Raw genomic sequence first — 13,791 nt, 5'->3', positions numbered from 1 at the left:
ACAGCAAGATTAAACTGAAATTTATAGGTCACAACCTTGCTGAAGCAGTCCTGATAACGTCTCATTAGCAGCCCTGCTGTGCAACTACTTTTCATAACAGTAAATCCAGCCGGACAGGGAGGGGGGCAAAGGAGAATCATTACTGAATATAATCATTTTCATCCTATTTGGAGAGGTTTGTTTTACTTTGCTGTTCTGTTTTTTCCAGCTGGAATAATCAACCCACAGAAATGCTCTTCTGAGTTATTACTGAAATTCATCTCACTCCTATTGGGAAACAATTTACAGAGGCAGCATCATAGGTTTTTTTTTTTCTTTCTTTTTCTTTTTTTTTTTTTTTTTAAACTGAAATACTGAGAATCCTGTATGCTGCTAGAAGATGGGTGGAGAAGGTAAGGAAAGTTCATGTACCCAAGAGACCATTAAGTAGAACCAACTTGGACAATACATTTGAGAAGGATTTCCTTCCAGCTACTGTAGATAGCTGTCCTTAACATGCTTTTACTTAAGCAGCCAATTTTCCACCGCTGAGTACAATGAGATTTCAAAACACACACGAAATCAGAGTATAAACAGACAAAAACATCCACTTAGTGACATAACAAAAGAAAACAGGGGGCAAAAAATTGAGCTTTTCTCTATTTTCTGCCCCTGTTATAAAATGCCTTGGCCTTTTAAAGTCTCCCCGCCCTTCTTTTAAGGTCACCGCTAGCTCAGAACACCCCGCTCAGCTGTCTTCGTGCAACGGCGTTCCTGAGCAAAACACATCTCCGGGCACCGAGGGATGAATTTCACTCCAGAGCGCTGCACGGGGGAATTGAGTTTCAGACGAAACAAGAAGTCTGAACGAGGCTGCAGCACCGCAGAGGAGGAGGAGGAGGAGGAAGGGGGGAAGCAGGCAGACCTAGCAAAGTCACCGCTAGCAACGCGAAGCGCAAAAAAAGGACGAAGAGTTCGTCACAGGCGGCAGAAACGAAGCAGATGAGAAGCGGCGCCCAAGAGCGAAAAGTCAAGGAGCAGCTCTCTTGAGAACGAGCTTTGGTTGGTTAGGGACAGACCATGCTGCTTCCACATCATTCAGCTGGACGGTAGCCTACCTCCAGCCCCGACGGATGTCAAGATTATTTTTGTAAGTCTCTGGTGATAAAAGCCATGCATGGCATCTTGCTCATTTCCTCCTTACGACTTAGTTTGCCAAAAAACTTTAAGCTCTGCCTTCCCCGCCACATCTACAGACTGCTACTATTTGTTCTGGTCTCAGTGACTAAGGGTGATAACGCAGATCCCGTCGCTTTGTAAAACCCCTTTAACAACAGCATGAGAACCGAAAACGATACCTTGTTTCCCAGGGCCAGCATTGCTAGCCCTGAAGCAATCAGATATGAGGATGACAAGGAGGAAAAAAAAAATATATTTTTTTTCTTTCCTAAACTCTCACGTGATTAAAGTCTATTAAAACGCAAAGAGACGTGAGTTTTATTTTACCCATCAGTGACCACGTTGCTGTCCCTGGGCTATGATTGTCTCTTTGTGAGCTCTCTGCACATCAAGAGAGTCAAGCTGTAGCTTTAGGAGCTATTAATTGAGCAAACCTTGCTAAATATATATACATATTTATATATATATGTATAAACATAAACATACATATTATATATATATATATATTTTTTTTTTTAACAGTGATCTACATTTTTTTACATTGCTTTACACTGACCATTGAAAAGCAACATTCAGTTTCATCTTTGCTCATCTTTGAGCAAACAAAGTGAAGGCCGTTGGGTATCCAAAGACAAAGGGGACCTTACAGGTGTAGGCAAACCCTATCATCAGCCTGAAAACATTTCTCTTGTAAACCATATAGCCAGGCGGAAGTTATTCAGAACTGAGATTGTTATATCTGTTTTCAATCCAACCTAGCGTTGTTGGGGAAGAGGGCGACCCAAGTTTGATGAGGCTTTATACTATCACTTCCCCCCTTCCCTCCATGCCTCAGGCTAGACCTGCTTAAGTATGTTGAAGTATATATACAGCTTGTGTGCCTGGACTTCCGCTGTTAAAATAAGTGCCTCCTCATCCACATTCCTCATCAAGCACAACCATTTAAATCAAATGCGGCTAGTGCACCTCCTGCACCTCGTACTGCGCAGAAGTGCTTGTTTCCCACCTGCAAACTTCGTCCCCTTCTGCCTCAGCAGAGGAACTGGTCTTTCAGAGACATACCAGTCCGGAGCTAGACGTTATAGTTCCCACAGGAACAATACCAAGCTGTCAGAGGTTTGCGTGCACATACCGTACAAGGCAGTTAAGGTTTTGTCAAGTTGGCATACACCAAATTCAAAGCGCTACATACGCACGGTAAAATTCTCTTGGCTGATGGGCAAACACAAATTTCTCAATTACTATATGAGAACCATTCACATCTTTTGTGAAAAGGACTCAAAACTCCTGCTCTGCTCAAATAATTTCCCGTAGGCAAGTCCAATGGGGCTTTACAATTACCTTTAATGGCCTGCACTTCTGGTTATAGATCTGTGGCATTCACGGAAAGCTTAGCGGAAGCTCCACAATCAAAAAGGGAGAAAAAACATCCTGGAAAGAAGTTTCTTCCTTTTGCAAATATTAAAGTATATCCAAGCAGGAGCTAACAGCTTGTCCCTATAACTAGCTCCTGAGGCGGGCTGTGTTGCAACCTGCACTGAGCTCCCTGCTCCTGCCAATAAACCAGTTAAAAGCTACCTTGGTTGTACCTATCGCGTGGTTAAAATAGTGGCTGCGGCAGTCGCATACACTAACATAATTATAACCCTCTTAATGCCCAGCACTGCAAAGCAACAAGGGCTTCAGCTGCCACCCTAACCCAGCCCAGCAGAGTACTCAACGCCTGCCTAGGTGCCACGTGCTTCCTCCAAGGCCTTTGGATTCAAAGGTTTTTACTGGCTCAGGTCACCTCTGACACTGGGAGATGGTAACTAAGAGTCAAATCTTTGCGTGACTGCAACACACAGACATCGGGGTGGAGGTCACGGTCAGAAACCGCGAAAACCCACGGTCAGATGACCCATTTCGTTCCTTCGCAGCAGCCTCGCAGCAATTCTTCGTTCCTCTCCCTGCCCTTTTCGAGACGAGATCACATTTTTGATAAGAAAGTTGAATCTCAGGATCATTGAGCACTACCTCCGACCGATAAGAAGCTCAAGTAAAGGAAAGGACTAGCAGTTTAAGACATTGCTGGCTTAAATCGCACTCATTTTATCAGGCTACAACAGAGCCGACAGGAAACCTGCCCCCACACCACTGCAGCGAGACGCCTGTCCTGGGCTAAGCATCACACACCTAGCAACAGAAGCCCAAAAACGCTCGTATCTTCATCTATAAAGGACACCAATCCTCACTGCTTAATAGAGCACAGGAACTGGTTCTTAAGACAGGCTATTTTTACAGGACGCAGTCAACATACTTGAGCAGTAACGTGAAAGAACGTTGTTTTGAGAGGAGGCAACTGCAGTCCAGTAACTGAGAGTTATTCAAATCTATATCTCTATTTTCTTCCCTTCGCGTACAAACCGTTCAGTGACGCTACCACGAGCGGCGTCTCTGCCAAAGCTCGTTCCTCGCGTGCAAGTGCCATCAGGACTAAGAGGAGGGATAAGGTAGACGGAGACACGCAAACATTGAGAAGCCTGGCAGGGCTTTCAGTAGCAATTCTTCAAATTGCGTCCCAAAGCATCTGTGCCACTGGCTGTTTGAGCAGAATCACTCTTAAAAGTGATGACATTGAAAGGGCATATTTTTAGTCTTAGAAAATGGACTGCACACTTATGGTTCCAATTAGAAGAGAACTGCAGTCTTACGAGAATTCAGCCAAGAAAAAGTGGCATGCAGCTAGAAATCTGACCATATCATCAGCATCATCACAAAAAGCAATGACCTTAACCTCTGAAGATGTTCAGATTCAACTCGGGAATACTTCAATATGGGAGAAAACTAGCTATGTCTGTAAATTTTTTCACTTTTACTTACCCTAACGTCTCCGTATAAGGTTGGGGTTTTTTTGTTTTTGTTTTTTGTTTTTTTTAACGTCACATGAAGCTTTCTCTCAGCCGCAGAAGACCAGATGTCTGGCTTCAGCTTCTCTCAAAGTAAGAGCAAAACCATGCCGTGGACAGTTGGTTTCAATGCTAACATGTCAAGAGTTTTATGCATGCCAGAGGAGTTTTAAAGGGTCTTTTGAATAACTACCACAGAGAAAATATCACAGAAAGCGTAAGGCTACACAACAAAACAAGTTAATTTAGGTAAAGCAAGTGTTCGAGTGATGCTATAGTAGAGCAACGGTATAAGTAAGGCACAGAGATAATCTTGTGCACGTTTGTTTACTTCTAAAATACCGTCACCGCGAGTCCCAAAGCCCATACTGTTAGCGTTACAGACGCACACCATTCATTATTTGGAAAAAATCTAAAAAGACCTAAAAACAAATACTTTCCTTTGGGTTTGTTATTTTAAGAAAAAGGGTCAACGTGCTTAGGAAGTGCTCCTTATGTAAGCAGGCAGGCAATTTTCATCTGCAGCCAAGTCCCGTTAGGGGCCGCATTTGTGGAAATGCCAAACAGGGAACTTGGCCTTAAGAAAATTCTGCCAGGGCAAGACTTGCCCTCTCGTTGCAGGTGGCAAACGTCCAAGTTTACAAGCGTTAAGGTTCCCATTTCTATTGCTGAAGAAATTGAGATGTTGCCAGAGTCTTCCAGGACAGCTGAACCACTGGGTGAAGTTCCCCTTTCCGTCCACCGAGACAGCTGGGGCTTAGGTCTATTTTTAATAAGAGTTCAGAATAATTCCTCCTCCAGGCGTCTCTAGGGTGCAGAGATGTCCTCTCTCCTTAGAGATTTCCCATGCAATAATTCCTCACGATCAAGGTAACGGCAGATAACACCACCGCAAGCACCGGCTGTCCGACTCCTCTGCACAAGAGGCGTAAAGCAGAACAGCCCGCAGTCCTGCCGACACAGACGACACCACCACCAACAAAAAGCAACCTGGAACGCAAGGCTGTGTAACATTCCCTTGCCATGATTTCATGGGTCAGAAAATAGCTCTGACAAGTATCAATGTCCTCATTCATCCCAGCGGATGTTAATGCTGGGATTCGGACAAAATGGGGGGGGGGGGGGGCTGGGGGGGGAGGGAAAAAAAACCCACAGAGTCAATCCTGAAAGGAGCAGAACTACCTGCCTTAGAGACATCACTCATTATCACGCCACTTCAGTGCACTTTTATTAGCCTCAGATACTGTTGTTAATTATTTTGTTTGGATCATAAACGTTCAGCTGAAAAGCATTAGCCTGGGATTACAGGTTCCAGCTCACTCTAAATGTTAACGCTCCCGATGACCAACACTAAGTCGACAACAAAAGGAAATACTTGGAGGTGGGGTTAAGAAGGGCTTAAAGCTGTCAAAAGTCAGTAATGCTCTCTGGGGCACCTCATCCCTGGGTAATTTTCAATATCATGTATAATACAATATTTCCTACCGCTGAGCCACACTGCAATCCAATACTGGAAAAGTAAGGATATATAAAATATACTCTTGCAGTCCATGCACCAGAGAAAACTTATAAATGAATTCGAGTGTGAAGTCAAAATTTAAAAGATAAAAGAAACAGATCCTTATCTATCCAGGGGAAGAAAGAGGAGGAAATAATTCTGCAGGAAATACCGTTCTAAAAATCGTAACAAGACACTGACTGCAGTAGCCAAAACACACTCTAAAGAAAATAAATCAGTGTTTACTCTCTCCCTCCCCCAAACCAAAGGAGAGCTACTCACAGGAGAGCAAGGTGACTGCTTCTACTGCAGAATTATTTTGCCATCAATCTACAATTAAAACTTGCCCTGTCCCGAGATCCAGACAAGCAGGAACAGGAAAAATTAATGTTTTCTGGGAACTTTCTCCTAATTCATTCTTAACAGTTTTAAGATGTCACTGGGAACAGGCAGAAATTGAAAGACTTCACCCACAACCCCTGGATCCAAGGCTTTAAGGTGTCCGCGAGTCTCCTTCCTTATCTTGCTTCTACCGAAGCCACGATGCGGTTCGACAGCTACGTTTACAATTAAAACGTTTATTGGAACGATACTTCTCCTTCCTCAAGCTGCAGCACTGACTGCACGTTAAAGGGTGCTGAGATTTCTTAAGCTATAATTGAAAATTTGGGCTAATTAACACCGAGTCTAAGTCCTTTTAACTCGAGGCTTTGCATGTGCCGATTTAATAGCTAGCTTAAAACGCCTGGGTCTAAAAAGAGCTTAACCCAGCGCCAAAAGCGCCTCCTTCGCAGCCGAACAGGGCTTCGAGCCCCGCGCCTGCGGAGCGGCGCCGACTACTCCTAGCAGCTGCCCGCTCCGCTCGCTCTCGCCCTCCGCAAAGCCGCGCCGCCGGCCGCGGCGGAGAGCTGCCGGGGCCTCTCCACTGCTGCTCCTCGAGGTGCAACGGGGGGCGACGGCTGCACCGGGAGGTTCGGCATCGCCTTCGTCACCGAGGATGACGACTGACTGGATCCAGGAGCGACTTCTACAGCCAAGAAGCGATGAAGCAGTGTCTGAACATGCTTCCTAGACTGTGAGGCCAACTGGAAAATATTTAGCCAGATTTTTTTTTATTTTTTTTACTTTTTTTTTTTTTTTTTTTCAATCCCGCTTCCCTGTTGAAGCTGCCAACAAAACAGCCTACTCTCTTTTGGAAAGAAAACATTTCTTGAAGATGAGGACAGCTTATGCTTTCCCGAGGCTTATAAAGATAGCAGCAAACACCGCCGATTGCTAAGCGAACCCACCTAGGTGAAGCAGCCTTGGCCGTTCTGGCGCGGAGGTGGGACAGACCACAATAGGACAGGCGTGCTTCAGAGGGAAGATAGTTTTGAAAAAAGTTGCTAATCTTTGCAACTATTCCAGGGCACAGTGGAAATATTTTTAAAAGAAGTGAGCTGGTGCGAGTAAAAGGCTTGGCTCTTTGGGCAGAAAAGAGACCCCCAAAAAAGCATGTCTCCACGCATCAAACTCCAACAACGCACGCCTCAAACTGCATTTAATGTTACAGAAAGGGTTATCCTCAATTTGGGGTCACAGCGACAAGAAATTCTTGGATTCCTTCTTGAAAAGGAGACCAGACTGTGGGCAGGAGAAGATACTGTCTGCCTGCCCGAGTATCAAAGCCATCAGTGACTGTAGGCGGACCCGCACTCAACTAAACCTGTACGGTACTTGAAAGGAATACAGAAGACCCGATCACTTCGCAGAGTTCAGATTGTGGCTGAAGAACAGAACAGACTATAGCTGAATTTATTTCTCCCTTTTTGCCTGCTGCAGATCTCAGCCCGCACGCCCCCAGGTTTTGCTACTGTTTTATGGGGTCTCCGTCCACAGTAGTGTGCGTGCGTCAGGAGCGTTTACCCCGCAGCACCAACTAATTCTGGCAAAAGCAGTCCTTCTTTAAGGAAGAATAGAGCCAGTGACAGGCAATTAGCTGTCTCATGACTGTACATCCCACAAAGCAGTGAACTAGTTTTCTTCAACTTAAGCTGCTGTCTGCTTGAACAACGGAAGACAAACCTTTGGGAAGTCAAAGACCAACAAGAAATCCCAAAAAAGGAGGCGGCGGGGAGCCTCATTTAACAAGAAGCCTTCTCGAAAGGAAAAACGCCAGCCCTACCTCTTCCTTTATTTCTATGTATTTCATGCAATTTAACAAGCATCACCAGCCCAAATTCCAATCCAGCAAGGTCTTGGAGGAACAAATATCCACCACTGCACACAACTAGCTTTGAACAAATCCTAGGAAGCCAAGTGATATAGTCCTCCTTATTACTATTTCTTCTCGGTCACTTGCTTTCATTTTAAAGCAACGTGACGGCTTCCAGTAGTAAATATAATTCGAAGAGACGTTCCACTGGGACTGAGAGCGACTGCCCACGTAGACAGAGTATAAATCTACTAATAATAGGAGTTTTTCCTGAATCCTGACGGCTTGCCCAGCAGTCTCAACTGGATCCAGATGTTATCAGGGTTCTAATGTGACAAACCAGAGGACTCTGGAAAGTGCTGAGGTTTTAAGGAAGCAGGACGGTTTATTTTTGTTTTTATTACAAATTGTAACTTTGTTTCCAAAGCCTCATCGCTTATTTGGGCTCAGACTGGCCAGTGCACTAGAAAGTTAGATGACAAAGACCAAGAGAGCAGAAGGCAAGCTTCTCCCTTTCGGGGCTTTACGAGCGATGTTCTCAGCAGGACAGATTTAAATGAAATCTCAGACTGGCATCTCGCTGACCTCAGTCCCAGCTGGCTAAACCTTTGCAACATCGCTGTCCTCGGCATCTACTAGAGAGCAGCCATCAGTTTAGCTGATGAATTATAAAACCAGGAATCTGGTATGAGGAACTAGATCAGTTCCACTGCCTTGAACGCTGTTTAAAAGACAGCTTTATTTCTCTCTCTCGCCCTAGCGCTCCGTTTACCGTAGCTGGTCTGACACATCAATCAGCGCGCTGCAAATCCTCGGAGGCTCGCAGCACTGCATCCACCACAGACGGTTCATTTCAGAGCGAAATGCTACCGCTTCCATCCACCAAAAGGCATTTGTTTTAAAGAGACCTCCAAATCTCTAGCGCACAGGCTGAAATATCATACCACTTCCCTATTGGAAAATGCCTTTTTTCAGTCGATTTTTTGTTTTCTGATTAAGGGAGAACACCAGAGTATCATAAATCTCTGGCCAATAAGCACCAAGTTCAAAAAGCAGTTTTAAGCGGGTCCGACTATACTCACCTGCTGCACAAACAGAACAAAACAAACCCGAGTTCGTTACCTGTACTCAAATCAATCTCATCGTCCATCTTCCAGTCATTTACCAGCTCACTGCTGGGCTCCCCTTTTCGATTCATTATCTTTGAAAAGCCGCTTGAGAGAGTCGAGAAAATGCCACGGATGAAATAACCCTGCTGCTCGCAATCCACCGAATGCCCTGGCTGCAGAAGTGGCTTCGCGTTTCTGTTCCCCGAGTGCGGCACGGGTTCAGACAGAGATCGGTTGAAGGGCACCCGAAGCGATCTAGTCCTTGCCTGGAAGGGTGCCTCCGCTTGGTCCTCGCGGCTGTCATCCATGCTAGGAGCATCCAGGTGTGCAGAACTTGTGACGGGCCTCGGCTCCTTACGTTCCCCTTTAAGGCTGCCAGAGTGCTCCTTTTTGCTGGTCCTCCAAGGAAGCCGGGGATGCGTCTGCCACCTGTACGCCCTGAGGGGTTTCTCAGGGTCAGAAGCTGCTTGTTTACTCATCTTCCTGCTTTTCATTTGGTGGTACCAATGATAGTCCTTCAAGGTAGCGGTGCCAGCATCTTGTTCGGACAACGACCTTCTAAAGACCCTGGGAGAGGGGCTATAGTGCTTTTTAAAAGCACTCATTTTCCAACCCTTGATTTCCAGCTCTTAACTTATATTCCTTGTAGCTTACGAGTCACGTAGCTGTAGTTCATACTTTAAGGTCACTGACCATTTTAAGGCTTGAGTCATTTTCTTCACTGTTGAGACCGAAAGCCAGCGGAGGTCCTTCCTGAAGCACTTCAGCATCAGCTCCAAAACGGTGTATTCCTACATCTGAGCAACAAGGATGAGCCCTCACCTACAGCAAGCCGATTTCTAGCGACACGTTCGGCTTTGCTAAGCCTGTTGCCGCTTCCTGCATTGTCACATTTCTGCACCAGAGTTTCAGGAAGTGACTAAAAGAGCCCAGCCATGAAAACCCACAGTGGTGCTCTGCACCAATCGCACTGCACCCTCTCATTCGACAAGGGCGAGCTGGTTTAAAAAAAAAAAAAAAAAAAAGAACATGAAAGTACTTCACTCTTGAAAGTGCTTCACTCTAGAGACACAGCAAAGCCAGAGAAAAGCATTAAAAAATTGTAATACTCAATTGAGAGTCATGCACATTATGTTCTTGAGTTAGTTGATAAAAGTGCATCAAATAAACAGCTTTGAGTAACACGCATAAAGACGATTCCTAGAGTTTATATTTACCACAGGTATCTCGTATCGCTCAAGAACACCTCCGTTTCCTTTTAGAGAGAGGTAAAATACCCAGATTCATCAGAATCGAGCGCTGGAAACCTCCTCGAGCAAGGCAAAGGGCAGGAACGGAGCAAGGAGAAGAAATGCTGCAATTTAACGTAGTGAGAGCATAAATACACTGAAGGGAAATAAAACTAAAGGGGAGGAGAAAGAGGATAGAGAGGGTGGGTGGGATTTCATCAATCATAGACCAAAGCAAAGAACAGGAAAGTTTTGAGGCAAGATCTTACAGCAAACAGAACATGACAGCATGCCTTTTTTTTTTTTCTTTAAAGAAGAGAATAGCATTTTATTTATACAAATCCAGTTCGGATAAGTGGGATGGAAAAAATAGTCCTATCTGTTTAACCAAGAGGAAAAAAAACACTTGCTTTCTCTACAATTTAAGAAAAGAGCTGACTATTTTAAAATCTCATAAAGAAAATATCTGCTGGTGAACCCGGATCATGCTTGCCAAGTTTAGACCAGAAACACTTTTAAAAGTCTACTTAAATCCCTGAAAATAGGGGGTTTATAATGGAAATGCTGACAGGCCCTTGGCAATTATCATGAAAGTGACAATGAAAACCGTTTCTCTGGTTAAATAAAATGATAATTGGTCTGGCAGAACAATAAAGCTTAACTGACCCACCATGGGATCTCGCCTTTAAGCTGGATCTCGTTCATCAGCCAACGTACATTCCTGACAGTTGCAGATGCAAAACTTCCTTGCTTTTGTGCATACTGGGAAAAGGGGTGTCAGCGCTCCCTAGAACACGAACGGATGGGCCTGAAGACTTCCGTCGGGTGGAGAAATGACTTCTCTGTTCAGGAGCAAGTTACCTTCTCCAGTTATAAGCAACATGAGCAGCTATCTAAGGCTGCTGTGTTCAACAGGTTGGAGCAACCAAACTCAGGAGTAAGAACACCTCAGACCCCTCAGTGTAAATTCTGGATCACAAATACCGATGTTGACTTAAGTGCTTTGTAGGAAGTCGCACTGCTCCGAGCATGAGTCTTAACTGACAGCACATACCTAAACGAAAAACTCTGCTGCAATCGCCACCCAGCGTAACGACCTCTCAGGAGGCCACGAGGGCAGTGAATAGGTGCAGAGGTACAACTGCTCCCACTGAGAAAATGAGATACTGAAATCACTAGGAAAAACGTTAGCTGCGTCTTGTCCAGGCAGACCAGAAAATACTTGATCCCAGGAGCTGCAGTAACTCCTGGGATCTTGTATGGGTCAAGGTCTTCCAAATACTCCCTAACCTGCCCCTCAGCCCCTTTGGTAGCTCCTCGTCTTCTCGACCCCGTTCATTAAGCGCAGAGGCTTGGGAGACCTTGTTTCTGAAGACTGAGGCAAATAAAGCACCGAGTGTCTCACCCTAACTGTTGCCTGCCGGTACTAAATCGCCTATCCCTTTCAGCAAGGGGTCTGCATTTTCCTTGTTGAGCCTTTTTTCTACTAATGTGGCAGTACTGCTTTAAACAAGTGTTTTAAATTAGCCTGTCTGGTAAAATCAGCTTTATGGAACTTCAGAAATAGGTATAAACACACACGACAGAGCATAGCGTGGTTCACTCTAATGACGCAAGCCATAATCAGAGAAAACTGAAAATGCTAGGGAGGTTTCTGGTCAGCTCTGCAAACTGTACTTGAGCTGTGCACAGGTTTCTGCTTGCACATCCACAGCTTCTCGGGGGAGTCCAGAAGGGCAGGAGAGGGCAGAAAGCAAAGGCAGACCACACGGCAGCTGAAGGCCTCCCATGGCTTTGCCTCCAGTAGACGTCTAGGAGGTTTTCTAACCGCTGTTGAAACGTAACTACCAAGCTGAGCACTGACGCAGACCACGGTTGGAAAGCACGCACGTGCCGTATCAGAGGACCAAGTGCGGCAGTAGGGTCAAGAGGAACGGCTCATCTCAGACAGGGCGCACCTAGCTGCGGCAACCTTACTCTACTCTACAGCATGGATTTAGCACAGCAGTACTTTGGGCAAAATGAAACTTCATGCTGAGGCCAATAGCCTGCCTAAAAACAGCGGTGATCATCAGGACTGCTCTCATCCTATTTCTTTTTCTTCATCTCCTTTCTAACACATTTGTGTGTCACATCAGTCACTGCCTTCTACAGACCACCCATTTCCAAAAAGGCAGCACACAGAGAACAAGAGTAACTGTGTATCAAGATACAGAATGAAGTAAGATGCAAAAACAGTTATGCATTAACTTCTATTTAAAAATACTTTTATTCATGTGGTCAGGGCTTGGACAACAGTTCTACACAAAACTAGTGACACAAAGGAAAAAAAAAAAAGTGCTTCACAAGGCTCTCAACAACAAGTCCATATCAAAGTCACAGTTTAGTTTAAGTTTAAATAATGTTAGAGGGTCTCTACTTTTGATTTTACTTTTCACTTGATACTACCATTGCTTAAATAAATGCATTTTTAGATCAAAGAAAATCATTATCCAGCTGTTTGCAGTTAGCTGAGATCTCACTGTTCTGCACAGAGGGTAGAGGGTCTTCCTCAAAGCAATTCTGAACACGACATGCAAGGCATCTATATTTATTCATACAAAATCACTGATACACAAGTTTGCTTAGTCTACAAATACGACAATTCCTTTAAATTGCCAGTTCAAAAACGTCAGCCTGAGCTCTGGGTCAAGCTAGACTCTTTCCTCCTTATGCACATCATCACTAGCAAAGACTATGCCCAGATGAAGCCTTCATCTATACTAATCCAAACTCACCAAGTTAAAATTGGCTTAACTTGGCCTTCAGCAATTCTTGTGCGCGTACAACATGCGCAAAAACATGGCATTTACCAGAGTGCTTCCCTGAGCTGCAGTCCAGTTACTCATGAGAAAACACTCAGGTAGTTTCCAACCAGCAGCTCATCTTGGGAAGCATTTACACGATCTGCTCTCACAAGCAAATTAACTCGCAATCGTGACTACTGATGTATTGGTTATGCTAGAGCTCTAACCATACAGAGTCACCTATTATACTGTCAGCAGATACAATAATTTCAGTGGAAGAGAGGAGCTTGTCAATTAACTTCAGAAAATCTGAAACGCTTTCGCTTATGCCTCCTGTTTTTAATACCTTCTGCATAAAAATGTGACACTTGGCAGGCACATTCTCTTGGAAGACTTTTTTTTTTTTTTGGGTATTGTAGTTCATTGTGCCAGAACATACATTTAGCTATTTCAGAAAATTACTATTTTCTTCCTAACAATCCAGTCATTTAATCATCTGATTTGACATGTTTAACAGCACAATACTTCCCTACTTCCAGATTTTTAAGTAATTTATGCACAGAATGCAGATTTGCTATACTGGAATAAAGCTGTATTTCATCTTTAGGATTATATTGGGAAAACAATCCTTCTTAACTTTATAACAACATTTCACAGAAAATTTACACAAGCAGCATGACGTTTTCCCCAAGCACAAGAAGATAATTCTTTGCCAGAGGCCTCCGACACGGGAAGTCCTCTCTCCACCATTTGGCTCTCCAACAACCTACCCAGCTCTGCTGTATGAAATTTCAGCAATCCCTCAGAGTATCAGCTGCTCAGTAAACACTATTAGTCAATTCTTTTTTAAAAAAAGTTATTGCCAAGCAGCTGGAGGAAGAACCAGCCTCTGATGATAAAAATTAATGTTTTATACTCTCTCTGAAAGC

At 44.4% G+C, this 13,791-nt stretch overlaps 1 protein-coding gene across 13 annotated transcripts in view; it reads right to left on the bottom strand.

Moving 5' to 3' along the window:
* RASAL2 (RAS protein activator like 2) overlaps nucleotides 1-13,791 on the bottom strand; it is a 175,990-nt gene that overhangs the window by 109,165 nt on the left and 53,034 nt on the right. For 2 of the 13 annotated variants that reach the window (XM_068951768.1, XM_068951770.1), the window contains exon 1: nucleotides 8,861-9,844. The exons of 4 other annotated variants lie outside the window; for them this stretch is intronic. In XM_068951768.1, the coding sequence (XP_068807869.1) occupies nucleotides 8,861-9,452 (592 nt within the window). In that variant the 5' untranslated portion in view covers nucleotides 9,453-9,844. Of the gene's footprint in view, nucleotides 1-8,860; nucleotides 9,846-13,791 lie in introns of those variants that run through there. 7 more of the 13 variants (XM_068951764.1, XM_068951761.1, XM_068951763.1 and 4 more) reach the window with 7 other exon arrangements.

This window comes from Struthio camelus, chromosome 8, assembly GCF_040807025.1.
Source record: "Struthio camelus isolate bStrCam1 chromosome 8, bStrCam1.hap1, whole genome shotgun sequence".
Lineage (NCBI taxonomy): Eukaryota > Metazoa > Chordata > Aves > Struthioniformes > Struthionidae > Struthio > Struthio camelus.
The sequence above is the reverse complement of the archived record's forward strand: the minus strand, read 5'-3'. Positions and strand labels throughout refer to the sequence as shown.